This window comes from Zootoca vivipara, chromosome 3 (genome assembly GCF_963506605.1).
Source record: "Zootoca vivipara chromosome 3, rZooViv1.1, whole genome shotgun sequence".
Taxonomy (NCBI): domain Eukaryota; kingdom Metazoa; phylum Chordata; class Lepidosauria; order Squamata; family Lacertidae; genus Zootoca; species Zootoca vivipara.
Genome location: NC_083278.1, coordinates 82,899,352 through 82,925,302, shown reverse-complemented (window position 1 = coordinate 82,925,302; position 25,951 = coordinate 82,899,352). Strand labels below are relative to the sequence as shown.

At 45.0% G+C, this 25,951-nt stretch overlaps 2 protein-coding genes across 4 annotated transcripts in view; one reads left to right on the top strand and one right to left on the bottom strand.

Moving 5' to 3' along the window:
- CCDC167 (coiled-coil domain containing 167) lies at positions 1-22,100 on the top strand. The gene is made up of 4 exons (XM_035108154.2): positions 1-100; positions 13,644-13,738; positions 17,253-17,305; positions 21,962-22,100. Exons 1-4 carry the CDS (start codon positions 59-61, stop codon positions 22,063-22,065), a joined length of 294 nt encoding a protein of 97 aa, XP_034964045.1. The 5' UTR covers positions 1-58; the 3' UTR covers positions 22,066-22,100.
- The window catches only part of CMTR1 (cap methyltransferase 1), a 37,831-nt gene continuing 28,256 nt past the window's right edge, over positions 16,377-25,951 (bottom strand). For all 3 annotated transcript variants that reach the window (XM_035108151.2, XM_035108153.2, XM_035108152.2), the window contains exon 24: positions 16,377-25,951. In XM_035108151.2, coding sequence (XP_034964042.1) covers positions 25,750-25,951 — 202 coding nt within the window. In that variant the 3' untranslated portion in view covers positions 16,377-25,749.

Genomic DNA, 25,951 nt, shown 5'->3' with positions numbered 1-25,951 from the left:
GGAGGAGGAGGAAAGGTGTGCGCATGTGCAGCCCACCTGTGCAACGTGGAGGGGGAAAATGCCTAAGAAGCAGGGAGAGCGTGTGGGCGTAGCTCAGGAGGTGAGGAGAGCGGCACGTTGCCCGGGCAACCAGGAGGAGTAGGGGGCTTTTTTTTGGGGGGGGGAGCACCTTACTGAGGGCGTGGCAAGGATCTGTGAAGGATGGCAGAGGGGATGGACGTGAATGGGGCGGTGCAGCGGGAGCGGGTTTTACAAATGGGCCAGCCTTGGGAGCGGGGAGATACATATAGGATGGGAAGATAAATTGGTGCTGGAATGGGGAGCGATGAGAGCCGGTAGTGGCTAAGCGAGTTGCACTAACCTACCTCGTGGGGTTGTTGTGAGGATAAAATGGAAGAGGAGCACGCGCACTGCCTTAAGGTCCTTGGATGTGTAGTCCCTAAGTAAGGAGTGGAGAGGGATGTATGCAGGAAATAATTGTGGATATTAGATTGCGCTGAATAGGTGACCAAAGCACACCTCTTCAACCAACCACACTGTTGTAAGGGCCTGTGAGCTTGTCTAGCTCAGTGGTCATGCTATATGTTATGACTTAAAGCTGTAGAAACAACATCGAAATGTAGTAAGCAAATAAGCAATGGACATAGATTGGTGTCTGTGGCAAACGCCTCTTTTAACTATGCTGTTGTACATTAGGTGTTGTATATCTTCTTCTTAGGACCTTTGCTGATATGAAAAGTCAGTGTACTGTATAGTGACTAAAGTGTCGGATATAGGGCTGGCAGCGAGAACCAAGTTCAATCCTGATACGTATCAGGTAGGGTGGCCAGCTGCAAAAAAGGGCAGAGCTCTTGCATCTTTAAATAGTTGTGCAAAAGGGGAGAAAGGAATTGGTGTAAGCTTGTCATGTCTAGTAAGGAGAAACCTATAACTATCCTAGCTTGCTATCATCAGTGTCCTTGTATAAAATTCACCTTTTTGGGGAAAGGCGGTGGTATTAGTTGGAAGGTGCAACTGGAATACAGATCCCTAGCTTTTTCTAGCTGGTTTGGAACCATCTGTGAAGGTGCTTGCCATGCTAGCTGCCGTCCATATCTGCTCCACCTTTGCAGTTGGCCTTTGAGGTGTTATGTCTTCACCGCTTACACATCCCTCCTCTTCTGCCGTTTAGTCGAGGCATAGGCAAACTCGGCCCTCCAGATGTTTTGGGACTACAACTCCCATCATCCCTAGCTAACAGAACCAGTGGTCAGGGATGATGGGAGTTGTAGTCCCAAAACATCTGGAGGGCCGAGTTTGCCTATGCCCGGTTTAGTCCCTTGGCTTTGAGTTCAGTGTGTTTTCTGTGTAGTGAAATAATTTGGAGAGAATAATTTGGAAAGTACTGCATAAGACTGAGCCAAGGGTGGAGGAGAAATATTGAAATTTCCTAACATTTGTTGTGAAGAGCCAGGGTCAATATCTGAATCAATGCTTGGGTGACAAGGCACCTTGGACTTTCCCCCAGTGTTACTAGGCATCACTGTTTCCCCCACTGCCGCCGCTGCCATGTTGCTTGACTCAGTCACCATTCCCTCTCTTTCCTCCCTGCTCACCCCCTCCAACTCCAGCCTAAGAAGCCAGGATGAGAAATGACTTTTAGAATTTGTTGGTTCTGCCCTTTCAGTGTTTCCATCTCATCCCTTCCTCCCTTTCACATACTCTCTCCGGAGTTGTTCGCTGCTGTTGCTTCCCCATGTTGCAAAGTCTTCACCTCTGTCTCTGCAGTTATTTGGAGCTTATTAAAACTCCCCCCAGCTCAGAAGCAATGATGTGTTGATTTAATCAAAAGTATCTGCTGATCTGAGCAGTGCAACAAAACGTTAGCAAATGGGAAATCCTGGGATATAGGACCTCAAGCTCCACTAATCTTAAGTGGCTCAGGCTGTTCTGCTGTACCTTCAGTGGCAAAGACTTTCCTTCTTTGCATGGAAAACTGCCAGAGGGGCCTGCTGTGAGCTGAATTGCTTCCTTCCTCAATGCATATTCGGCTTGTATCACCCAGAAACAATGGATAAAATTTGAGTTTAATTCTAGTGACAATGTGCACAAACTGTCTGGTAGAGTGGACTACTCTATTATATAAACAATTTATTACATCTCAAATACTGTTTGAAATATGGGCTCCTAAGTGTTGCTCGGTCTAACGGCACAGACCATGAATAGCCAAATCCCACTGAGTAGTCAGACATATAAACATGATAATGGTTCATGTCCACTATCATCAAACATGTGACAGTATATACACAGAAGCCCCCAGTGGCACAGCGGGCCAATGTCTAGCTGTGGGCAGGATTCCTGCATTGCAGGGGATTGGACTAGATGACCCTTGGTATCCCTTCCAACTCTACAATTCTATGATATCTTAAATATCACAGCAATCCTGTAGTCCTTACAATCATCACCTCCTCCAACAGTGCGCACTTGGTATGTTGATTGCACTTGGGGTCCAGCGGCTATCAGTTTGGTAGTGAAATTGGGTCACACAAAATGAGATAAATGATTTCTACATAGTTGGGGAACCCTCTGCATATATGCAGAAGTATAAAGGTAAAGGGGCCCCTGACCATCAGGTCCAGTCATGTCCGACTCTGGGGTTGTGGCGCTCATCTCGCTCTATAGGCCGAGGGAACCAGCGTTTGTCTGCAGACAGCTTCCGGGTGCTTCTGGCGAACCAGAGCACGGAAACGCCGTTTACCTTCCCGCCGGAGTGGTCCCTCCCTATTTATTTACTTGCACTTTGATGTGCTTTCAAACTGCTAGGTGGGCAGGAGCTGGGACCGAGCAACGGGAGCTCACCCTGTTGCAGGGATTCGAACCGCCGACCTTCTGATCAGCAAGCCCTAGACTCTGTGGTTTAACCTATAGCGCCACCTGGGTCCCTATGCAGAAGTATATAAGTTTGTAAATGAATAAAAATCTAACAACAGCCTCTTAAGGACCTGTGATCTTCCGATATGTACAAAATGTTGAGATGTCAGTTTGGAGGGTGGGGGGAAAGGGAGTATTGTCCTGCTGAAGCTGCAAATACACTTATCCCCTTGGGGGCGGCGTGGCAGGGAACTCAAGAGTGTTGTGGTGATGTTGCTGCAGACATTCCAGGAGGAAACTGATTATCTCGATCTATTTCAATCTGGATTCAGACCCTGGTTTGGAACTGAATCTGCCTTGGTCACCCTGGTGCCCTCTATTGCAGAGGTCGGCAAACTAAGGCCCGCGAGCCGGATACGGCCTGCGGGGGTCGTTTAAATGCCCCTCGAGCCACCCCCGAACCCTGCCACCTGCTTGGAAAGTCCCCGCCCGCTAAACCGGCACAACGCAGCTTGGGGACTCACTTTCACGGCCCTGGCAGGGCTTCCTATCGGCTGCAGGAAGCTCTTGCAACCAATATGAAGCTGCAGATGCCTCCTCCGCGCCAGAAACAGCGTCTGCGAACGTGCGCGCGATCCATCCCGCGGAGAGATCTCTGGCTGAGTGGACTGGCCCAGGCTCCGTAAGCTTTGCCAACCTCTGCTCTATTGGGAGAGGGACCCTATTACCCTTACTAGAGCTCTCATTGGCTTTTGATACCATGGTATCCTCTTGAAATGGGTATCAGAGGCACTGTTCTGCATCTCATTCTCTTGGCATCTTTTATATTTCTAGTGCTCTGAGAAAGAGAGAAAAACCTTTCTCTGTCCATTTTCTGTACACCGGAAAAAGAGGTATGCAGAGAAAGGTTCCCCAGCAACAATTTATTCATATACTGTAGGTATTCTCAGATAATTTAGAATAGCAGCATTCACCTGCTGTTTGAGGGCTTTTGCTCACTCTTTTAACACCAATAGATGGTGCATGTTTGCATTGACCCCAAAAATCTAGATTGCACTAACGTTTAGAGTTAACCTTTTTGTAACAGTTCAGGATTTGGCGGAAACTCTGCGCCTCATACTTGCAGGTTAAAGGGGCTTTGGGGTTAAAAATTACTGTGTTCTTAAAAGGCAGTCAAACAAGAATAAGTCTGTTGAGATAGGAAGTGACAGCATCATGAGCGAGTACTTAAAAATTAACGTGTATGGCCAGCCAAGAGCACCAGCCAGCAGGATTTTGAGGCTGCCGCATATGGGCCATGTAAGCATTGTGACCAAAAATACATTATTGTATTAAGATTCACTAACAGGAACAGAGTGTGTAGTACTTTTCTGCTCTAGTTGGCCCTGGCTAGGGCTTCCTTGAAGACACCACTCATTTCTGGGCGGATTGTTTCAATAAGAACAGACAACTGGAAGGTGGAGGGGGGATTCAGTACTTGAAACAGGACTCTTCTTCCTCCTTCTCCACTTGTCTTGGGGCAAAGACTTACCCTATTGCACTCTGGAGAGCACCATATTGCATACATTATCCCAGGTCTTTCGCACTCAGTATTAGAATGGTAAATGGTTCGTTCTTCCCCCAGCCTTTGACTCCCTTTGCCCTCGCAACTGTCAGTCATGTCAAGAGACTGGTGATTGGTTGAGGTACGGTGGCATTATTCTTTGTGATCCAATGGCTCTCTTAATAGCCTTGATAGATGTTTACATAGTCATGAAAATTCTACAAATTCCCAAGACAGCATGTTCCACTATCCTCAGCTGTGTTTTCAGTAGATCATTCTTTCTTCCCTATTTAAGGAACCAGGCTAATTTAAATCTAGGCTGCTGCAAAAAAAGAACAATGGAGTAGCGCTGACAAGTGCTGCGGCCAGATTTTCAAATACTTCTTGGTATTTCGCAGGTGGCTCTTTCACTCCGGCACATCTCTCATCCCAGTAGCAGAAACAAAAGCTATTTTCATGAGGCAGCATGGTAGAATAGGAGAAGGATTTCTTACTCAGGGAGACAAAGGCTATGTACACACCATATATTTAAAGCACATCTCCCCACACCACCACACCAAAAAATCCTGGGAATCACAGTTTATCCTTCAGTACACAGCTGAGGCATAGGTGCTTCAAATGTATGGTGTCTCCATAATTAAAGGAACTGCCCAAGCAGCTAGCCCTGATGGTCTCCTTATCAATACAGTGGAACCTTGGTTTTCGAACGGCTTAGTTGACAAACAAATCACAACCCGGACGCCACAAACCCAGAAGTAAATGCTTTGGTTTGCAAACCTTTTTCAGAAACTGATGTCAGATGCAGCTGTCGGCTATTGTTTCCAGGGCATCTGCGCCAATCGGAAGCCATGCCTTGGGTTTTTGAACTTTTCGGAAGTCAAACAGACTTCCGGAATGGATTACGTTCGAGAACCAAGGTACCACTGTACTGAAATGTGCCCTGAAGATGGAGATGGAGAAATAAAAAGTGTGCCGATTTTGGATGCTGTTTTCTGACAGCTCCTTCTTTCGCCTCCTGTTATAATTCTTGAATCTTCCAAATACTGCATGCATTGTGCAGGGGGAAAAGCTGCTGGCAGGTTACATGGGGCAAGTACCTCATTTATGGCTATTTCTGTAAATACAACCTGCTGGGTCACTCAAACCAAAGGTCCATCTAGAAAACCACCCCGCTTCTCACAGTGGTCAACCCAGCTGTCTCCAGGAAGCCCACAAAATAAATTGAGAATAAAAACCCTCTGGCTGTGACTGGTTTTCGGTGGGCTGGTGCCTCTGATCCTGGAGATTCATGACAGCTATTATGACAAATAGCCAGTGTTTATCAAACTGGATTATTTTTTTTAAAGTTTGGTTCTCTAGTTTTTTTGCTTGGTTTTTTTCATTTTTTAAAAATACACTGTTTTATTCCTCTGATAATTGCTTCACTGTTGCTGTTATAATATTGCTATATTGTTTCTTTATTATTTTGTTGTATAGGTTGGAATGTTTTATAATTAAATTTTATATTATAATAAGTTTTGAGCCACCTTGCTAATATTGAAAGGCGGCTTACAAATACTGAAAGTTATCTGCTTAGCAGGAAGATGATTCCATTCGTCTTTTTCTCACAAGCCACCCTCCCCATTTTTGTATGGCTCTGATCTGTTAATGAGGGTCAGGAGGTGTAAAGCCTCATTATCTTACTCCATTGGATGTCAGTGTATGTGTTATGTGGCCGAGTGCCAGGATCTTAATTAGGGAATTTACAGAGACCGGATGCCACTTTTTCAAAACTGCTTGCAGCCTTCCAGCAACAAGGAATGGTTTTTGATTAATTCATTACAAAATTGGTTTATTTTGTTAAAAATAAAAATAAAAAGGCCAACAAATTCAGCCCAGATCAAAACGCCAACCTTCTGTTTTTAAGGCACCCGGAGATGGTATAAATAAATATCAGTAATAACCATCTGTGTCTCTTCGGATTGACATCTATTTCTCAACCCCAAGCCTCTGTGTTTTGGGAGGTCTCCAAAGTTCCCTCAACTGAACCCAAATTTCAGAAGAAGTGGGCATTGTGCCTGATGGTGTACTTCCTACGAGGGGATGCCTCTGGCTTTGGCACTTTATGCAGATTGCTTGTCAAGTATGCAGGGGCTACCCATCCTCTCTTAAAGTGCATATTGTAGCATTGAACTGGGGAATGCAAGAGGGCATAAAACACAGTTGATTATGGGGGCAGTCCTTATAGTTTTGGAGTGGTGTTTGATATCAAATATGTCTTAGGAAACTCTGGGTAGGGTTCAACTAATGAATCCTATGAGCATAACAGGGCTCCCCTTCCACCCGCCAAAATTGGGTGTGGGGTGTCAGGAGAACACTCTGAATAGGATGCAGGGGGAGGAGAGAGAGGTTATCCCATCACGCCCTGTCCAACGCTGTCTCATCAGATGTCAATGAAATAAACAATTATTTGACTTTTAGAAGACATCTGAAGGTAGCCCTGTTCCGGGAAGTTTTTAATGTTTGATGTTGTGTTGTGTTTTTTATTTGTTGGAAGCTGCCCAGATTGGCTCGGCAAACCCAGTCAGATGGGTGGCATATTAATAAATTGTTGTTGTTGTTGTTGTTGTTGTTGTTGTTGTTGTTGTTGTTATTTGTTTGTTGTTTAGTTGTGTCCGACTCATGACCCTATGGACCAGAGCAGGCCAGGCACTCCTGTCTTCCACTGCCTCCCGCAGTTTGGTCAAACTCAAGTTGGTAGCTTCGAGAACACTGTCCAACCATCTCGTCCTCTGTCGTTCCCTTCTCCTAGTGCCCTCAATCTTTCCCAACATCAGGGTCTTTTCCAGGGAGTCCTCTCTTCTCATGAGGTGGCCAAAGTATTGGAGCCTCAGCTTCACGATCTGTCCTTCCAGTGAGCACTCAGGGCTGATTTCCTTCAGAATGGATAGGCTTGATCTTCTTGCAGTCCATGGGACTCTCAAGAGTCTCCTCCAGCACCATAATTCAAAAGCATCAATTCTTCGGCGATCAGCCTTCTTTATGGTCCAGCTCTCACTTCCATACATCACTACTGGGAAAACCATAGCTTTAGCTATACAGACCTTTGTCGGCAAGGTGATGTCTCTGCTTTTTAAGATGCTGTCTAGGTTTGTCATTGCTTTTCTCCTAAGGAGCAGGCGTCTTTTAATTTTGTGACTGCTGTCACCACCTGCAGTGATCATGGTTACATATGTGTATGACCCGTATTCCGCAGATTGCTTACAAACGCTAAGGTATGTTTTACTTTTGTGTTTTATTTTTGTATTTTCCTGTATTTTTTCAATGTTAAAATATTATGGACTGTATAGACTCGTGTTCATACTGGCCATTGGCCTTAATATGATGTATGACATAATTAATGATATTTATTTGATTTATTTTTTGTAGTTAAAAAACTGAAGAAGACCAAACCGAAACAGTATGATTACCTTGGATCACTGTCTCGAATGTTATATTTTGCAAAGATAAAAACAGATATATTTCACCCGTGGAATTAGTTGACGTGTTGCCTCCTTTTTGTTGATATCCTCTATTTCTTTGCATTGCTCGTTTAAGAAGGCCCTCTTGTCTCTCCTTGCTATTTTTTGGAAATCTGCATTCAATTTCCTGTATCTTTCACTATCTCCCTCACATTTTGCTTGCCATCTCTCCCCCGCTATGTTTAAGGCCTCATTGGACAGCCACTTTGCTTTCTTGGCTTTCCTTTTCATTGGGATGGTTTTCGTTGCTGCCTCCTGTATAATGTTATGAGCCTCCATCCATAGTTCTTCAGTTCTTCTTCTTATTATTATTAGGAAAGCCAAAATGCTTATCCTGGTGGCACAATCAACATATCATGCCATTGGATTCCTTATTGTGTCCCAGCCTTTGTGGGATTATAAGAATTTTAGATTAGCTGCACACTTTATATGGCAATTGCATCTGCTGCAGATGTATTGGTGTTATCCCAGTATTTCTTGCTATAAACATGTTGTGAATGTTATTTTATTTAATAGTAATTGATTTTTCTTAATCCCACCTTTTAGAAAGATTGCCTTTTGAATGACAAACATGCATCCTTAAACAGTGGTGCATGTTTATTGGAAGCCTGTAGCCCAGTCAGGGCTCAAGAGCATGTTTTTTTAATGGGTATTACAATACAATATAAGTTTACTGTTTTAGCCAAGGGCCATGACAAACCCACAGCAACATTACCAATAAAACAATACACACCATACATCCATAATATGAGCCAACAACCATGATGTAAGAGAGAGGTTTCCAAATACACCCACAAACTCAAATCAAATCCAGCTTGATTTCAAATCAATCCACCAAATCACAACAATTTATAGCAATTCTATCTAATCCCCTTTCCCTGTTTTTATTTGTTTTTAATTTATTATTTTTGCAGCCAGTGCACAGAGGGTGTTACGAAGCTATTATTGTCACTCAATGGAAACCCGAACCATTTCTGCCAGGGTGTACCTGCTTGCTTGTGTGAACAAAGGCTTCAGAAAGAAATTTTTGGGGTCTGTATGGAAAGGCCCCATTGGGAAAGGGAGTAGCAGAAAATCATCTGCATACATTGTGATTGAGACATTTCTGTTCCTAATTACTGGAGAGGGGGAAGTTTGCATTGACTAAATATGGCACCAAATAGCTAATATAAAAGTTGAAAAAAGTGGGAGCCAGAATGCAACCTTGCTTCACTCCTCGTGACATTTTAAAAGCATGAGTCATACCACTATTTAAACCTACTCTGACCCTCATTTATGTGTTGCTGCATAATTCTTGGATCAATAGTAGAACTCTGCAGTCAACGTTGGCAATTTGAATTTTCACCCAATCTATTTCTGATAATAGAGTCAAATGCAGCAGAAAGATCAATAAAGGCCACATAAATATTCTTATTGTTCTTAGTATGTTTTCTAGATTACCTTTGGGTCCCTTTCAACTCTTAAGATTCTATACCAGGGTAAAACACTCTGTCCTCCTCTGAACTCAGCTGGTTCTTCAGGAGTACAGTGGTACCTCGACAACCAAACGATTTGACTTCCGAAGGTTTTGACTTCCAAAGTTGACAATCCTGGAAGTATTTTTGCCACGCGCGCATTCTGCGCCTGCGCAAAGTGACACACACAGCCGGCACATGCACAGAAGCGCGAAATCGTGCTTTGAGCATGCGCAGAAGCAGCACTTCGACAACCGAAGACTTCGACTTACAAAGACTGCCGTTCTTACTTTGTAACCAGTCTGATAATTTTTGAAGGAGGTACTGTGCATATAGCTTTGAGGAGATGTCTTAACAAGATAACTGGCTGATAGTTTTGTGGATAATTCCACCTGAATATTAATCTTCTTCTCAGAGGGGCCTTCTTCGGGTCTTACTGCCATCTGAAGAGAAGTAGGTGGTGGCTTGTGCTAGACTAGAGGGTATTTTGTGTTGTAACACCTTATCTTTGGAATGCTCTCCCTATATAGAGACTTGCCTGACACTTGCTTTCTTTTTAGCACTAGGCAAATGCATTTTAATTTACTCCAGCTTCTTAGTGTGCCTCAGTCTCAACTGGTGGTTTTATCTGGTTCCCAACCACCCGCAGTTCTGTTTTCATTGTCTTTTTGTTGAAAGGTGTCATTTTTATTGATGGATGATGTTTTAAATGACTGAATGAAAACTCCTGTGTGAGGTTCGCCTAAAAAGCACTACAGAAATGCTGAAATAAAGAGCGGTGCTTAACCTGTTCTTCTGCTTCTTTGCCAGGAGAGAGAGAGAGATACAGCTTTGCTAAGAGGTGGGAACTGCATCTTGCTTCTGTGTGAACCGTTTCCGATTTTGGCCAAAGACGGTGTACATATCCAAGGATGCATCTGCTCTCAAAATAGGAAGATGTGCAGAAGAGTGATTGAACACATTCAAGGAGGATAGGCCAATTGAGATTATTAGCCATGCTGGCTTCATAGATTCAGAGACTGTATGGCACTCAGTACTAGTTGCTGGAAGGCAACAACAGGGAGGGACCTACTACCCTCAAGTCCTGCTTGTGAGAGTCATATAGTAGGACACTGGCCTACATGGTTTGACCCTACAGGGCTTTTCTAGTGTTATCTGGGCAGGTGTTTGGGAACATTTGGCCCTCCAGATGTTGTCTAACTACAACTCCCATCAGCTCCAGCAAACATGGCCAGTCACCAGGAATGATGCGAGATGTAGTTCAGCAACCCCTGGCAAGCCAAAACCTGTTTTGGGGGGCTGTGCTTTTAAGGTGCTTTTGCTGTAGACAGACCAATAATACACTGCACTTCGATTTTTCAAAGTGCTTCACATAGATAATGTCAATAATCCTTATAACACATATGAAAGGCAGGCCAATACTATTTTCCTCATACTTCTACTGCCATAAATTGGTCCCTTGCATCCCGATTCCTTCTTTCTTCCCTCTGCCTTGCCTGAGGCTGGTGCTGCTTGCTTTCCTTGAGCAGTATGTGAGGATTGCTAATTAGACCAGAATTGAGCCATAAAGTGGCTAATCAGGGGATCAGTAGAATTGATTTCCCAGTGCAACTGTTCGAAGGGACGCCTTTCCCTCTCTCCCCCCCCCCCCGGGATGAGCAACCAGAGTTGGTGCAGGAGTGGGAAAGGTCTCCCCATCCTCTGTATTGAGCACACCTCAGCGGGCTACTAGGAAGGGCTGCTCCAGATGGGCGCATGGCCTCTCTTAGCCAGGCTTCCAACTATTTGTGCGCAACACCATGTGCACTGGAAAGGGGTATTGGGAAGGGAGTGTGTACTGATTGACAAGCTAATGGGAAAACCATGTCAATCATCAGTACAAGCTCTCCTTGCAATTCCCCTGTACGGGGAGGGGCCGTAGCTCGGAGAGCTGGCTCTGCATGCATATCATCTCCTGTTCAATCCCTGGCAACTCCAATTAAAAACATGTCAGGTTTCAAGGCTGGGAAAGACCTCGTTGCCTGAGACCTGGGGGAGCAGCTGCCATTCTGAGTAGACAGCACTGGCTTAGATGGGCCCCGTGGTTTGACAGCATGAAAAGTTGCTTCCTATGTTCAGCAAAGAGCACATTGTTTCTGCCAGATACTAATGGAATCTCTTTCCTGATGCTTTACCCATAGGGTGGCAAAACAGATTTCCCCTGGGCTCAGAATGAGATGCTGGGGGTGGGGGGAATTCCCCAAGGCACTTTTCCCTTAAGGGGATTCCTTTGTTCAGACCTTCTCATTCTTCCCATACTCCTAAGTCCTTCATCACCTGCTCCCTTGTACTTCAGCTGCTCCCTTTCCCTCTCTTGTCTCTCCACTTTACTGGAAAATAAATTAGCAGACTAATTAGATGACTATCTTAAGCAGCCAGCAGTTGCTTCCTGCCGCAACTCCAGCTGAATGCAAGATGATCACGGCAGTTGGAAGCATCCGCTTGGGACTCGGAATTGCCCAAGTTAATTTGCCTGCCTCACCTGGGGCAAGTCACTCGGCCACTTTCCGTTTTCTGGAAGACATGGCTGCATTAAGATATAAATAGCCTCAAAGGGGATGTGGGTGTGCCTTATTTCCTGGAGAAAATTCAAGGAGTTGTACATCTACATTCCAAAGGTTTGCTCCAGCTGCCTTCCCCCCCCCCCAAAAAAGTGTTGGCTACGAATGTTCATTTCCTCATGCTTTCAGTGGGTGTGATGTTAAATCTTAAAACGGGAAATAGCTCTTTAAGTAGCTCCTTCCTTGGAGGTTTTTAAGCAGAGGTCATGGATGCTTTAGCTGAGATTCCTGCATTGCAGGGAAGTTGCTAGGTTTGGACTAGATGGCCCTCAGGGTCCCTTCCAACTCTACATTTCTATGATTTCCATGCAGAAATACATATATATATGTGTGATTGCTTCCGAAGTGCGACAGTACTTATTTTCCTAAAAATAGATGAATTGAGAAGCAGACATTTGTGTCCCAATCTGTACTGATGGCAAATGAATACTCTTGCCCTGATTCTGCTCTAGTCACACACAACTCATGGTCCATGGAAAAGAATGTTTATTTCTAATCTGCGTCAAAAGTCAGTGAGGCCAGCCTGGATGATCATCCCAATGTACTGTCATCAGTTCTGTCTTTGTGCAAACCTGCTTCTTTATGCCTTGTTCCCCCTTGCTGGATTGGGATCTGTTCTTGCTAGACAAGGAATGGCGTCTTCTGTTTTTCTTACAGAGCGATTATCAGTGTAATACAAAGCCTCCTCTAGTGTAACATTTTTTAAAGCTACAGTTGACATTTTAAAGCCAAACTCTGGTTGAGTTTTATTGGGAATCGGGCATCTTAAGTGATATTTCTACCTTTTGAAAACCTATCCCTTGATACTGCAATTCTTGGAATATTTTGTTAATGGGGTGGTGGTGACACTTTTAATAATTAGCATGAGAGCCACATGTTTCTTGCCCCTTTATGCCATATTGATCCCAGCACTGGAGACCCACCATAAAGCAACCTTACCCTGCTGTTGGGGTATCCTCTGCCTAAGTGCCTCTCTGCCACATTTGTAAAATGAAGATTTTGCAGTCCCTGTTACTGGGAGAGTAACCTCACGTGCCAGCTAGTGTCTCTAAAACCCTGATTGGCAACCAACTTCACTGCAGGCCCATTTGCAGGAAGGGATGCTGAGTAGAGCCTCACCATCAGACTGCTGGCTGAAGTTCCCTTCAGATCTCATATAACCTATTTTAAAACAGCTGTACAGGTTGCCAGTTCATTTCCAGGCCCGATTCAAGGTGCTTATGTTACATTGGAAGCCCTCAACAACACAGGCTCAAATACCCGAAAAGACGACCTCCTTCCCTACAGACCCTCTTGGCTGTCAAAATTGGCAGAGGGTGCCTGTTTGGCACCCTCAGAAGCTCACTGTGGGTGTGGCAGCCCAGGAAAGGGCATTCTCTGCAGCAGCTCCTAAGTTGGGGAATTCTCTTCCCACAAAGCACCTTCAAGATACAGCTTTTGGTGAATCCTGGAGGTGAACCTCTTTGCCCTGCTTTTGACCCTTGAGGTGTGTGTTTTTAGGGGGTGAGTAGCAACCAAAAGGCTCTGCCCGTTGCTTTAACAGCCTGGGAATACAATCTGCAGCTGTCTCTCCTGCTTCTTTCTGTCGGAGGGTGGGACAGCCTTCAAGTCTCCAGTCAAACCCAAGGTGGGCATTTTGAGAGGTTGGTGAAGAGTCTTGTCATTCATTCTTGGCCTTATTTTATGTGTGTTTCAGATAGATACCCTGGAGGAGATGCTGTCCCAGTGCAGGGAGAACTTGGAAGAGTTGGATTTTAAGCTACGGCGAGAAGAACTGACTCCTGAGGGAAGGTACTAGTGGGAATTCAAAGAGCTCATTCATGCATCAGGGAAGTGTCTGTTGCTCATGCAAACCACTGGTGGGCAAAGTTTGCTGATTGCAAGCAGCTCTGGACAGAGCAGAGATTTAATGAGATCCCCCAGCTACAGTTTGCTCTGAAAAAAGAGACAATTTTGAACAGGGGGAATGAAACGAGAGCCAAACTGAATCCTGCCCTTTGCTGCTTTTTGTTTGTGGTGTAGCCTGTGCAGATGTACTCTGAGATGCTCTTAATTTATCACCTTTCCTTGATAAATTCTTTTTGGACCACCCAGAGACTCTTGGGCCAGAAGGAGGGGAATGGCAGCAAACAAGAGGAGGGACTGGCTAATTTGGATGCTTATGAACAAATTGCTAAGAAGTTGGCTCCATTTCTTTCTAACCCTCAAAGCTCCCATTGCAATTTTGCCAGCCTTTTGTCCTCTACAGTAGCCATTCAATAGCTGCTTTAGAATTGGCTAGATTTCTCCCCACCCTGGCTGATGTCTCCCATTTCTTCCTCCTTTGATGTACTTCTAAGAGTCCTTCTCTGCATGCCCTTCCCAACAATAACACATTCTGTGCTCTTCCCTTAACTCGCTCTGCAGTCTACTTTGCCTTTATTTACACCGTCTCCTGCTTTACTGTCTGGGGGAAACAAACCCTATTAGGCCCCCTGCCTTCCCCAACTACACCAAAGGGCTTGCTCAGAACCAGTAGCCAATTTGCAGGTGTCTGTTTATTTCTAGCCACACAGTGGTTGCTGCATGTCTTCTTCGCTGTTATTGGAACCGTACTGTTGCTGCAGGTGCTACTTTCAGGCAATTTATTTTGTTCTTGTGCTCTAAACTATGGATTAATTAATCATGTTGTGCAGATAACAATGCAAAGCTGTAGATTTGTTCCCCTTCTTAGAAGATGTGCTGTGGAAAAGCAGTGCAGCTGTTCAGTAAGGGCTTCTACTAGATTCAGGCAAGATGACCTAATGTGGGGAAACAGATGTGCATATTCCCTTGAACATTAAACTACATGCAAGACTCTGCAATTTTCTACTCAGAAGTGGCAGATTGGAAACATCATCTGGGATGAAGCAGTCAGGATTTCTGACTGAGATGAGTAGACTTGGAAAGAAAGGGCAATAATACGGTATTTCCTTGAGAGAGATCCTCCTCTGAGGATGTCTTTATTTTCTAATGAGGAAATGTGTGTATTTAAGCACTCTTTTGGGAGGCAACCAGGAGTTGTATGCTGTTGAGTAGCTGGAATGGCATGGAAGTAAGTGAGGAGACTAAATTCTGCATCCAGTGCAGAAATGCAGCTCTCTGTCCTTCCACTGCCAACTGGCTAGTTACTTTTGTGGGGTTATTTACAAGGCTGATTTAAGCTCCCCCAGTTTGTTAGAGCCCTGTGGAAGGGAGCTGACTTGAGGATAACTCACAGGCAGCAGATAAGGCAAACCCATATCTGCACTATACTGCAGATGAGTGTCAACCTTGGGTCCCAGCTGTTGTTGGACTACAACTCCCATCATCCCTAGCTAGCGGAACCAGTGGTATCTATTCTAGGGCAGATCTCTTTGTGATTTGTCACGGATTGGCAAGGGCTTCAGCCTCTCAACGATTCAACAGTAGCAAAACCTAAAAAGCTTTCCCACTGGAATTTGATTGCTGAAAAACAACAATTGGAGAACAATCAGCAAGAAGGATTCATGAGCTTCCTTCTTTTACTGACCGCAAATTCCTGATCTGACCAGGCGCTTAATGCCTAGCGTGTAAGCCTGTCTGTCTAAGCTACCAGTGACACGTAAAGGTTCTAGCAGAAATAAAGTGGATCCCACAAGCCTGAAGTCTGCCCACCCCAGAATATACTGGAGATCTGCAGGTGGGGGGGGGGAGTCACATGATGGAAGTCCCTGCATGTAAAACAAACAAAACAGGCTTGCTAGGCTAGAACCCTCCTCCCTGCCATGTCAGTTTTTGCATGGAGAGCCAGTGTGGTGTAATGGTTAAGAGTGTTGGACTATGACCTGGGAGAGCAGGGTTTGAATCCCCAGTCAGCCCTCAACTCATTGGGTGGCCCTGGGCCAGTCACCATCTCTTAGCCTAGTCTACCTCACAGGGTTGTTGTGAGGATGAACTTGGGGGGGGGGAGAGAACCAAGCACACTACCTTGAGTTCCTTGGAAGAAAAGGTGGTATGTAAATGTAATAAAGAGTGGTGCCCACCTGTTGTGATACAGCAGGCATCTCCAAACTTTGGCCCTCCAGATGTTTTGAACTACAATTCCCATCTTCCCTGACCACTGGCCCTGCTAGCTAGGGATCATGGGAGTTGTAGGCCAAAACATCTGGAGGGCCGCTGTCATGATGTTCCGTCCCCAAGCCACCACTCAGTCACGGACTTACCCCCCCCCCAGTCCCTTCTCTGAGGGCAAGCTGGGCTCGGGTAAGAACGGGCAACGCACGGCTGTGGACTTTACACAGGCGGAACTGCTCCTTCCTGTGGGTAACTTCGCTGCCACCAGGGTTCTTCCTCAGAAGCAACCCGCCAATACTCAGACCCGGTAGAGTGGTCTAGCAGTCAGACTTGGATTTAGCTCTGGCGTCAGAAACAAGGAAAACCCAACACAAAATGCATTTGGCTATTTATTAAAGTAAAAAGGTTAAACAACCAAGCATAGGCATAAGCATAGACATAAAGCATAAAGCATAAAACAGTTCTCAGCAAAAGGAAGGTTACAAAAGTAAAACAACAAAACTTACTAATACTTAGACACTCAGTAGATAACGGGGCTGTGTGGTTTCCATAGGCAGAACGCAGCCACAGGCAAAGATTCACATGTTGAGCCATTTCCCCTCCAGACGGTCAGCGGAAAGACATGGCAAAACCAGGCAGGGGCAACCTGCCAGAGCCAGCCAGCGAACTTATCCTTTAGACTTCCCTGAGGGGGTGAAAGTAAGCCCACACGGGAACAAAGGCACATAGCCAATCAACAAATTAACCCATCAGGATTTAGCTGACCGTTAGAGATGTCACTCAAAAGAGACACTCTCCAGGCCACCAGGTGATTTACATTACAAATGGCCTTCAGCCTTTAGCTTCCGCATGTGAAAGCAATGGTCTTCTTAACAGGACACTTTTACTCTAAACAAACTGTTTCCCAGCTGTAACCTCCTACAATCACCATCTACATCAAAGGGAGAATGAGGGAGTGTGAATTCCGTTCTCAGGCCAGTTTCCTTAAGGTAAAAAGGACACATTCCCAGCGCAAAACCCCAGAGTTCTTTGCAAAATTCTCCCAGCTTGCACTGCAAAAGAACCAAGGTTTTGGCACTTCATGACAGCCGCAGTTTGGGGATGCCTGTGATACAGTCTGGACACAGTTTGTGATAACTACAGAGGCCTTAAGGTCTAAGTGTCAGAGTACCCTCTCAGCCAGCCATGGGGAAGATTTTATTTCACTGCACAACTTTCAGAATATCTAATAATCATTCTCACATATTTGCAGAAACTCACTGGAAAGAGAGAGAGATCTGCTAGCAACCAAAGCTGAAAATTATGGTAAGGAATGAGTAACTTTAGAAACTGCTTTCCCCAAAGACATACCATTAATTCACAGACTCACGAGGGGGAGGAGCTATGAAACTAAAGTAATTCATTCAACTGCCCATACACTCAGGGAAAATTGTTTTTTAATGCAGAGATCATAAATACATTCCGAAACAGAGTTCAAGCACTCCTTGCCAGAATTTATGTATTAGAATTCTGCAGTAAAACCCCTAATTTTTGCAAGAATATACATTTCCATTTAAAGAGTGTAAATTAAGGATGTTTACTATTTCAGCTTGAAAAGGTACCTAAAATGAAAGCAGAAAAGCAATGGGTAAATAAAAACAGGGCAAGTGGATCATAAAACAGGTTGCATTTGGGGGGTTGAGGTGGAGAATGACTGCAGATAAATGGCGTTTGCTTGCCTAGGGTTACCTAGCAAATGCATGGCCAAGGTTAGATTTGAAGCAGGCACTTCCTGTCTCCCAGCTCAGACACTCCCAACCCACTACACTGCTCCAGGGGAAAAGTTACTCTAAACTCAAGTGCAGCTTGGACCTTTTGCAGTTGCCCAGAACAGGTGCTGTTCCTCTTAACTTTAGTGTTTACTGTTCACTGAATGCCACTAGTGCATTTAGCCTCTTTTCCAAGGTGATTTTGATTTTTAGAATTTGCTGAACGTATCACACACAAATACAGTTAAAAATCTGCATCGTTCAACTAGAGAATTTCCCTGAAATGGAGCCTTATAAAACCAAGGTTATAACCCTCTTTCAGACACAGTAAGGCCAAATCCTACACACCCTGAAAGAAATCCTGCTTTTTACTAATAAGAATGCAAAACAATTTGTCAGATCTTGACATTTCTCTTGTTCATTGAGAGAGCCGATAGCTTCGTTAACCATTTTGCTGGGTTGGCTGATATATGATGTAATTCTTCAGGCCTTGATTTGTTTGGTGTACAAAAGAGGAAGCAATTTTGCAATTGCTAGACTTCCAAGTTCTGGGTGCCCCCTGGTGAAAGGTTGCTTGCACTCCCATTAAATACGTTCTGCATCAAATGCAGAGTAGCCTCTTGATAAGAAGATGGCCCTTAAGGATTCGCTTTTGTAGGATCTTTGAAGAAGGGTGGGAATGTACACGCACCAGAAATAATGGGGGACGGGGGGACAGGGATGTGGCAGGGGCGAAGAGTTCGGATAAAGCCTTTGGTCAAGGAGGCTCTGGCCATTTAGCAGCACAGTGACTGTTCATTTCAGACTGTGGTTGTAAACCCTGCCTTATGTAGGCCCATGGCATCTTGGGGCAAAAAGGAAATGGCATGGATAGCTGCAAGGAAAGGCAAGGGCAAAGTTAAGAGTCTAATTGTGAGAAACAAAGATTGCCATCCCCACTTAAAAGCCCTGGCATCAAGGAATATGGTTATTGGTTGCTGGGGAAAGGAACCAAAGTATCTTCCCTCCCTTATTTGCTCAATTCCCTGAACATCCAATCCTTAGTATTCCATGATTGCATTTCCTCAAGTAGTGCATACATCGTACTTGAAATTGCTGCGTGTATATCAGGCATCCCCAAACTTCGGCCCTCCAGATGTTTTGGACTACGATTCCCATCACATCTGACCACTGGTCCTCTTAGCTAGGGATCATGGGAGTTGTAGGCCAAAACATCTGGAGGGCCGCAGTTTGGGGATGCCTGGTGTATATTATGGTGACAGCAAGAGTGGCTATTGGCCATATCAGCACTGGGGCTGAGTGACATACTTCCTGTCTATGGATTCCACACACACCCATGTGATTTTAAAAAATGTCTTAGCTTCTTGGCTAGAGATGGAGGGGTTCTGACTGTACTTCTAGGGCCTTTTAAAATGCAAGAAAGCAAAACCTTAGTACGGCAAGCTCCTTCGCACTTCTGCTACGCCATGTTGCAAACTTTGTTCTTAGTTGTCTCAAAGAAAGGGTGCAGAGAGGAAGCCCTCCTTGCAGCAAGACTACTGCTTCCCTTCCATTAGTCGTGCTACTATGGCTGAGAGCTACTTCAAAGCTCTATCTCTCTGCTTGTGGTCAGGAAAGGCCCTGATAATTGCTTCATTAGCCCACTATCTATCCTTAGCTCTTTAGGTTGTGCTGCCACCTGCTGGCTTGTTGTAAATCTCATTTGCTCCAGAGATCTCTCCCACCCTCTGGATTTGAAAATAACCTCAGGACCAGGTCTATCAGAAAGCCACTTCACACATTGCACTGCACAAAGTTGTACACCTAAAGGTTGAAATTGGCATGTGTGTGCATGGTAGCATGCAAGTAAACTTTTTTAGGGAGCTGTACTTGGCTGCAGTTATCCCCTTTTTATATTTTAAGGGAAACCTTAAACAGGTGAAATGGGTCCCTGGTGTTAGAAATGAGATCATGTGGCCTAGCTTCAGGACCAAGTTGTTAAACTATTATCCATGATAGATTTCTGAGAGACACTTGGAAAAACTCACGAGGAAAGACATTTCACCACCTCCCTGCCACAAAGCACAACTGGAAAATTCCTCCCAATGTCTGATCTAAAATATTTCTCTGCCTTCCTGATGTACTTGATCCTGTTTCTAAATAGCCAACATGCAGAGTCGGTCAGTGAAGGGAGCAGTGCCCCATAAGAGCACCATAGATGCAGTGAGAACTAGTCTCCAGTCAAGGGCTGAAGACCTTTCTGCCCCGTTTTAATGCAATGGGCTCATTTCAGTTAAAGCTGTCTCCCTAGGGAGCTAGCAAATACAAAGGGACATCCGCCTGAGCTGTCGTATTAACACCTGAAACTTTCCATTAAAATTATACTCCTCTGGCAGTCGCACGCCGAGCTGTGCTCTGACCTTTGCCGCCACTGCAGTCAGCGACAATGATTCTGTTGTCAAATAAGCAGTCGCTATGGTCTAACCTCTTGTAGAAATTACGAAAGTGCTGAAATTGCCTCTGAAGAGGCTTGATTGGCCAAGGTTGGTGTAGCAAGGCAGCTGCGGCACAGCTATTGAGTAGGCTCTCAAACTGGAGCTAGCTTTCTTTATGTTACACTTACACCCTACCTTTCCTCCAAGGAATTTAGGGCAGAGTACTTCATCCTCACACCACCCCACGAGGCAGGGCTAGGCTAAGATGCCCTACATTGCCTGGGCCCTCAGGTCTGGGGAATGGCTACGATGGGAACAGTTGCGTAGAAGCTGGCAAGCAACATAAATTCCCCTGGAACCCTCCGCCTTCTTTAGCCAAACAGCTGGGGCCACAGATGGGCAAAGCCAGAGACAAAACTGGGAGAAGCAATGAATGAAACTCTTACCTTTGCACAGTAGGCTACATTCCAGCCACACGAAATTCACACCACACACATCTTCATCCAGGCAGTAAGGCAGCTCAAAACAGCATTCCAGCTAAGACATTGGAGCAGGGTCAGCGAGAGGCACATTCTGACTAGAGGCACATCGAGAGGGTTGCATCCAGTTCCTCAGACCAGTTTTTCATCCCATAATTCAAACTAGTCATGTAGTTAGGCAGAGGGGCACTTTCCTGCCTCGACTAGTAATTCCTTTCGAAGCAGCAGGTTTCCACTGGCTCAATACGTTCAATGACACAGAGGTGGATTGAAGTAAAATGTTTGTATGTGTCAGTAAAGCCAGCTCATGTCGCTATGTAATTGTTTTAGAACTACATAGCAAGCATTTTGAGTTACAGAACTCTTCTGCAAGCAGGTTTATGAAAACTAGGCTTAAAACTCAAGGCTTTATAAGAACCTTAGGCAGGACTCTAAAAAGATTTGTGGACCTCCTTAAAGAACCTTAAGTAGGAATATAAAGATTTGTTAATATCCTTTAAGCTCCTTATCCTACCCTCCTAAGCAGCTGGACTAAGAAAAAGTTACATTTCAACCGCCTGGGATCCGAATTCAATGAGCATGCTGCTGAGACAGAACTTTTATTCTCACAAACCAAAGCGATCCCGCCAGCCTAAGTCCTTTTGCAATCATTCTATGGGTTAAATGAGAGCACCACATTTGGTGGTTGTGCAATAACTGCTTTCCTTTTTCTGCTGTCCAGTTATCCGTAACAGGATTAAGCCAAAGTCACAGGCTGATTGCAAAAGTCAGGTTGATGGATATTTTAGGCACCTTGCGTTTCCCCCTCTAAAAGAGAGATTTTATTCCACCTTTGTAAAATTTACGAAAATTTCAGGCAGACAGATAAAATGAAAGCTCAGTGTTTTATAACAAGGCCTCTAGACTCTGTCGTGCCCCTCATCCAGGCTTCTTGTTCTTCTATGTCAGGCCTTGTAATACACAGCTTCTGTTTGTAAGAGTTATCCACCTGCACGTAAGGCATGCAGCTGAGAGAGGGAGAGCTCATCTACTTATAATAGAGAAACACAACCACATACTATGTGTATGTGTGTGTGTTTAAGGCAATAGCTTAAAGAACATTAGAAGGCTTAAATACTGCCAGTTCCACAGCAGTAGAGGCACTGAAAGAAATGGAACAGGCCTGTCTTAGATGAGTGGCTGTCTGGGAGAGGTCTAAAATCCAGTTTTTATCAGGCTCACTAATATGGCGAGACACTGGAGCAAGAAAACTTGATTTCCCCCAGACAGAGGTTGTGGTTGATTTTGAGACGAAAGTAGCACTTGTTTTTCTTTTTTCAGAGAAAGAACTGAAAGCGCTTCGCCATGAAAACCGCAGGAACGCAGCCCTCTCGGTGGCCCTCGTGCTGCTGATTGTCGTTATTTACACTTGCTGGACCATGTAGCAGCTTTTGCCGAGATCCCCTCATGACGTGACTGTGACAACCTCTTCTTTCCCTCACCAAACTGTCTCGAGGGCATGATTGGCTTTGCAAGCCAGTGCTCTCAAGACACCTCTAAATCATAATGGCCTCAGCAGTCCCTGCTGTTGAAGTCTGAGGAAAATTAGCGCAGCAGAAGCTATTTTGGAGAAGAGGCTGAAGTATGGTTGGAGCTGTCCCATTATTCTGTGGTGAATAATCTTGCCATTTCCTGTTCTTAAGAAGCCACCTGTGTGTAATCGGCCCCTCAGATTGTTTCAGTAGCTCAAACATTTTGAAAATGAAACCTTTGCCACTGCAAAGCTTTTCTCCCTGTCCCCCCATTCAATAGACACCAAGCCTCTCCCCCTCTGCCTATTTCCATGGCCCTCCACACCTTCCTTTCCCACTGAGCAGCATAGGTGGAGCATCTGGGAATAGTAAAGGGCAGGAGAATTTCCTGGGGTTGGCAAAGGGCAAATAAACTAATTCCACAATTTGAATAAATACCATCCTCCCACTTCGAAGAGGATCCATCTTCCTCCTCTTTGCTGTGACTAGGAAATAACCGCGCCAAGAATGAAGGCTGTGTTGGTTTATATGTTTATAATAATGGGACTCGTGGGATGGCCCATCTTCCACTGATCAAAATGAGCTTGATGATAAATCCTGATGATGTTTGTATGGTGGGCACACGTTGCCAGGCGGAGCTGAAAAGAGCTACAGTCTCATGGAAGCCAACAGCGTATTGTCCAGGGTTTATGTCAAGCTGTATTAATACTCATAGAGTCTCTCTCTTACTATTTCTTTACGAAGTGTTCAAGCCAGAGCAGTTTTCCCTTCCCTTCCTTAGGCCACTTTGTACAGTCATACCTCAGTTTGAGTATTTTCAGTTTAAGTACTCCGCGGACCCGTCTGGAACGGATTAATCCACTTTCCATTACTTTCCATGGGAAAGTTCACTTCAGGTTAAGTACGCTTCAGTTTAAGTACAGACTTCCGGAACCAATTGTGTTTGTAAACCGAGGTACCACTGTATACACATCAGAGCTGTGGGAAATTCATCTAAGAACACAGCACATTTCTGAATTATAAGGATTGTATTGGCGACGAGGAATAAACACAAATGGTACACAGCTTCACAGAACACATTGTGTAAACATTCCTTTCAGCAAGACGTTTTTGACCACCTTCCCCAATGGGCTGGTATGAGAACAAGCAACAACAGCAGGTTGCATTATCCAGGCCCAGTCTTTCTCATAGCCCTCCATGATCTGAACTTACCAAGAGTCCATTCCCCAATACTGGAATTAAGCTGTTATAATGTTCATTAGTGTCAGGCATACAGCCTTTAACAGGTCTTGAAATGACTTGGAGAGCTGGGCTCCCCAGCTAGTGTACTTCGCAATGGAAGAATCTTGACCCCACAAAATGCCATTAGATCTTTTACTAACACCATTTACTAGCCCTACGGCAACAGAAATTAGCTGCAATGAGGGTGAATTAAGTGAGGATAGACATTTCTGAAATCCTTCTACCCCAGTATTCATACTTCCCCTACCAATTGCCCTCAAATAATATAGACTAACATCAGAGGAAGTCAGGTCTTATAAAAAAATCTTTCTGAAATATTCTATGCCAGCAGGCAAGGAGGTTCTGAGCTAGAATACCCACTGTTAATTACATGTCTCATTAGTCTCGTCTGCTGTGTCATATTAGGCTCAGGGGAGAAGGCAGCTCAAAACACACCATGCTGTTCCTCAAAACAAGTACTTTCAGAAACCAACGCCGTGAGTTGGTGGTTATTTATTCACCTTTGTCCCTTCCCACTTGAAACAAAACGGGTCAAGCGCTGCCCTGTACTCTACCCAGAGGATGATCCCGTATCAGGAAGGCAATTTTGACTTGAAACTTGCCTTTTTCCTGCCACAATTGCCCTGAAAAAGCAGAACCTTGGTGTTGGCACCGCCCCTTGGCCCCAGCTGATGTCCCTCCAGTATATGGAGTGGCCGCCTCCTCATGCCTGATCAACAGAGACTTCAACCGCTGTGCAAAGAGGAGGACAGCTTGCAACTCCTGTTGCCGTATTCCGGTAAAGGAACCTCAAAACAAGTTCCAGTGGTGCAAAGCCTTGATCAAGCTAGACAACTGCTTAAGCTACTGCTATAAATGAAGTATGAATGTATGTGAAGCTTGTGACTGAAGAACAGCAGGCTTGAAGGCCATGCCTAATAAAAGCACAAAAACAGTCACAAGATTTAGGTTCTGCTTATAAGGTGGTTTATAAAGGGTTGTGTGGAGTGGTGGTGCCTTGGCTAGTACCTCCCCACAGCAGACTTGGGTGTCCCTTGTTAATGTCCTAGTCTGGGTGTTTTGCTATGAGGGCAGAGACTCGGGTGGTGCCTTCAATTGCAGGAAGCTTCGCAGATTTCTTAAGGCACAATCTAGGCTACCCCCTTAAGTCGATGCTGTACCTTCTTGCCAACATGTGCAAATACTTCTGTGCCTTCACTGCCTCCAGAATCTTTTGCAGTGTATTAATGGCTGGCTCCCATAGAAAATGCAGCAAAGGTTTTCCTTCCATCTCAAGCAAAGTCGCAACAAGAGGAAGCACCATCGTGCCCCTTCAAGCTGGTATTTTGTTCGCAGCACATGAGAGCTTAAGTGCCAAAATATAGGTCAGAAAAGCAAAGGTTATTTTTCATCATTGCAGGAAACGAAAAGAAAGAAGATCCTCTGTGCCTTCATTACAGATGGAATTTTTAATCTAAACGTAAAAATGATTTCTGGTGCTTATTTTAATAATTAAAAAGGCCAAGGGAAAATGACCTATTTAGAAGAGGACTGGCTGTTACCCTGGAAAAATCAAGTCCAGATGGTTCAACCAAACCACATGCTCTTTGGAGGCCCCACCAATCCTCTAAATTTTAAATCTTCCCAACTCGCTGAACTCAGTGAAAAACACTAGGCATGCCTCAAGGATTTCAACATGGAGCTGCTTGGGGTGACCCATTTGCATTACTGAAAGTGGGGAGTGGGGAAACGTAACAAACTTACTTTGCATAGAAGCATGAAATCCAGCTTTCAACATAGTCACAAGTCACTGTCAGCAGTAACTATCCCTGAACCATTACAATCAATACCTCCCATTTGCCCAGTTTTCACCCCTCGAGCGCCCAGAACTCCCTAGGCATGAGCCACAAGCCCAAGGAGGTAAGTGCTGCAAGAGCCAAACTTCCCAGTGAATTCACACCAGGCTCCTAAAGCAGAGAGGCACCAAAAAGGACAAATTGAGGCCTTTAAAAACCCGCTCTTCCCTCCAGCTACATTGTCTCCCACTCTTACAAGCACAACAGAGGAGCTGTGCGCATCCTCTTGCTAGCTGTGCCATCTGCTACATGGAGGCCAGGTGGTCGTTGCACAGGTGGGGAAAGCCCTAGAAAGAGATGGTGGGGATCAACCTGGAAGAATGTCCTCTGCTCCAGGAATCTTACCTCTGTGGTACTTGCAGGATAAACTGCCCGGAGCAGATATTTATGTACAGAGTTAGTTTGCAGTTGGAAGCCATTTCCCATTTGTTTTGCACTGATTCCCCTACTACCCGACCAGGCTTCCTTGACCATAGTTTTCCTCCGTGGCTCACTGCAAGCAGCCGGAAGAAACTTGATTCTAATCAGCTGCTGAAGATTCCAACCCAGGCTCATTTCCTGTCCCCCAGGATCGCGTGAGGAGCTGGTCGTAGGGCGAGTGGAGTCTGATGAAGGATAAGACAGCGTCTTTGGATAGCTTCTCCGAATTGTCCCTTTTTTGAGAGTCGTGCACTCTGACACCTTCCCCCCACTCCCAGAAGAGGCGACTGAAGTAGCAAATT